The following is a 2,156-nucleotide window of genomic DNA, read 5'->3' as shown; positions in this document are numbered from 1 at the left end:
TCGGGGCAGAGTCATGGCTGGCACGGTCCCGCGCGCGGGTAAAGTCCTCACCCGCTGGCGAGCATCCCACCCCGCCCGCGGCCAGCGCTGACGTTCGGAAAGCTGAGCGGGACCGCGAGGGAAAGCCCGATGGCTCACCGGGTCCCCGCCGCTCACATAAAGCCGCCATGGAGGGCGCAGGCACCGCTGTCCGAGGTGGGCACCACGCCGGGGCCAGCGGGAGGCAGGTCCCGCTGCCGCCCCAGGGAGGCACCGAGGGCACTCGGCAGGGGAGCAGGGAGCGCACAGACGCCGACGGCCGGAGGGGGTCTGCGGGCTCCTCCTCTCTCCCGCCGCCGCCGCCGCCAGCCGCCGGCGCTCCGAGCATCAGCCCCTGGGCGAGGCCCTGCAGAGGCCGGAGCTGGGCCTCTCGCCTGCCGTCCCGCGCCTTCTGCAGGAGCAGAGATGGGCCCGAGGGGCGCAGCCGCGGCGGCCGTGGCGCTGTGGGTCTTGCTGACGGCGGGCGAGGCGGCGGACCCTGGCGTGGCGACGCCCCGGCGCTGCCTCCTGTCACACTACCGCTCGCTGGACCCCAGGGCGCTGGCGGCCGTCAAGGCGCTGAGGGACCGCTACGTGAGTGATGCCCAGACCTCCCCCCCGCCCCCGAGCCCGAGGGCCGGCCGGGTCCCAGGCGCCAGTCCCGGTCTGCGACGGCCCTTGCGCCCTGGCGCCCGGCAGGGCGGCTCGGATCTCCGGCAGAATTCTGAGCACCAGGTCTTGTGGGCCGCCGAGGGGAGGGGAGGGGGGGCGCTGAGCCCCGGCCCCGCCTCTGTGCCAGTCGCCCCCCCCCCAGGGCGCCCCCTGCAGGCGGGCTCGGTTCCACGTCCGGGCAAGGGGCCGGCGGGGTGCCTTCTGCCACCGTTCGCGCCTTCGGAGAGCTGCGGGGTTCCGTGCACAGTCCGCACCACCGTCGCGGCCAGGCGCGTCCCACGTGCAGGAATCCCCGCCGTCGCAGCGCTTCGGGGGCGTGGCGAGGAGGCCCAGCCTCACCCCGGCCCTTGTCCCGCAGGAGGAGGAGACGCTGAGCTGGAGGCCGCGCAACTGCTCCTTCAGCCCGAGGAGGGATCCTCCGCGGCCCTGGGTGAGGCGGCCGAGCCGTCGGGGCGGGAGGGAAGGAGGGGGCCGGGCGGCGGGGGACGGCGCGGGCCGGGGGCGCGGCCTCTCTAACTGCCGCCGGCTCCCCCCGCAGTCGTGCGCGCGCCTCCGCCTCGTGGTCCGGGGCCTGGCGGACGCCCAGGCGGTGCTGAGCCGCCTGCAGAGCCCCGAGCGGTTCCCCGGCACCGGCCCGACCCTGGAGCTGCTGGCGGCCGCGCGGCGGGACGTGGGGGCCTGCGTGAGTGCCGCCCGCGCCCCCGGCCCCTCGGGCCTCCAGCCCAGGCCCACCCGCTTGGCCAAGCTGTTCCGCAGCCACGGTTCGCGTGGTCTCGGGGTCTCCCAGTCCGGGCTTTGGTCTGCGGCCGGGAGGCTGACGGGCAGAGTCCCCGGGACACTCGGTTCTTCGCCGTCTCCATGTCCCTCGTGTTCCCCCTGCAGCTCGAGCTGGTGCGGCCAGGCTCGTGGAGGAAGTCCCTGCGGCCACCGAGGAGGCGTCCCCAAACACGGAGAGCTGTGAGTGGCGCGGGCGGTGGGGCGGTTAGACCGCAGGGAGGACCGTGTGAGGTTGACACGGGATGGGAGCTCAGACTCTGAGCGGTGAGCGACTGGAGGGGACTTTGTCCCGAAGGGAATTCCTGGCTCAACCCGGCTCCGCCTCCTTCCCGGGTTCCCGGGTTCCAGGACTCGCCTCGGTGCCACGAAGCCAGCGTCATCTTCAACCTCCTGCGCCTGCTCACGTGGGACCTGAAGCTGGTGGCGAACTCGGGGCCTTGTCTCTGATCCCCGCCGCGGCTGCGCCTGGGACCCGCAGCTCTGCAGGCGGGCGGCTGCGGGGGCTGCCTTCTGCTGGCGCATTGGAGCAGGCGGGTGTCTCAGCCAGTGGGCGCTGAGGCTCGGGGGACTCTCAGCCTGCGTTGGCCGGACCTCCACCCACCTGCACTGAGGGCCGGAGGCGCTGGCGCTTTCCCCAAGACCAGACCGAGTTCCCCGGATGCAGCGATATTTCCGTGGGACGCGTTGCC

The 2,156-nt window shown here is 74.4% G+C and overlaps 1 protein-coding gene across 1 annotated transcript; it reads left to right on the top strand.

The window, feature by feature from the left end:
* Positions 1–167: 167 nt before the first annotated feature.
* Positions 168–1,914, top strand: LOC110590205 (interferon lambda-4-like). The gene is made up of 6 exons (XM_021700959.1): positions 168–195; positions 437–612; positions 1,049–1,120; positions 1,229–1,372; positions 1,573–1,647; positions 1,816–1,914. The coding sequence occupies exons 1-6, from the start codon at positions 168–170 to the stop codon at positions 1,912–1,914; spliced, it is 594 nt and encodes a 197-aa protein (XP_021556634.1).
* The last annotated feature ends 242 nt before the right edge of the window (positions 1,915–2,156 follow it).

This window comes from Neomonachus schauinslandi, unplaced genomic scaffold, assembly GCF_002201575.2.
Source record: "Neomonachus schauinslandi unplaced genomic scaffold, ASM220157v2 HiC_scaffold_4872, whole genome shotgun sequence".
NCBI classification, from domain to species: Eukaryota; Metazoa; Chordata; class Mammalia; order Carnivora; family Phocidae; genus Neomonachus; species Neomonachus schauinslandi.
The sequence above is the reverse complement of the archived record's forward strand: the minus strand, read 5'-3'. Positions and strand labels throughout refer to the sequence as shown.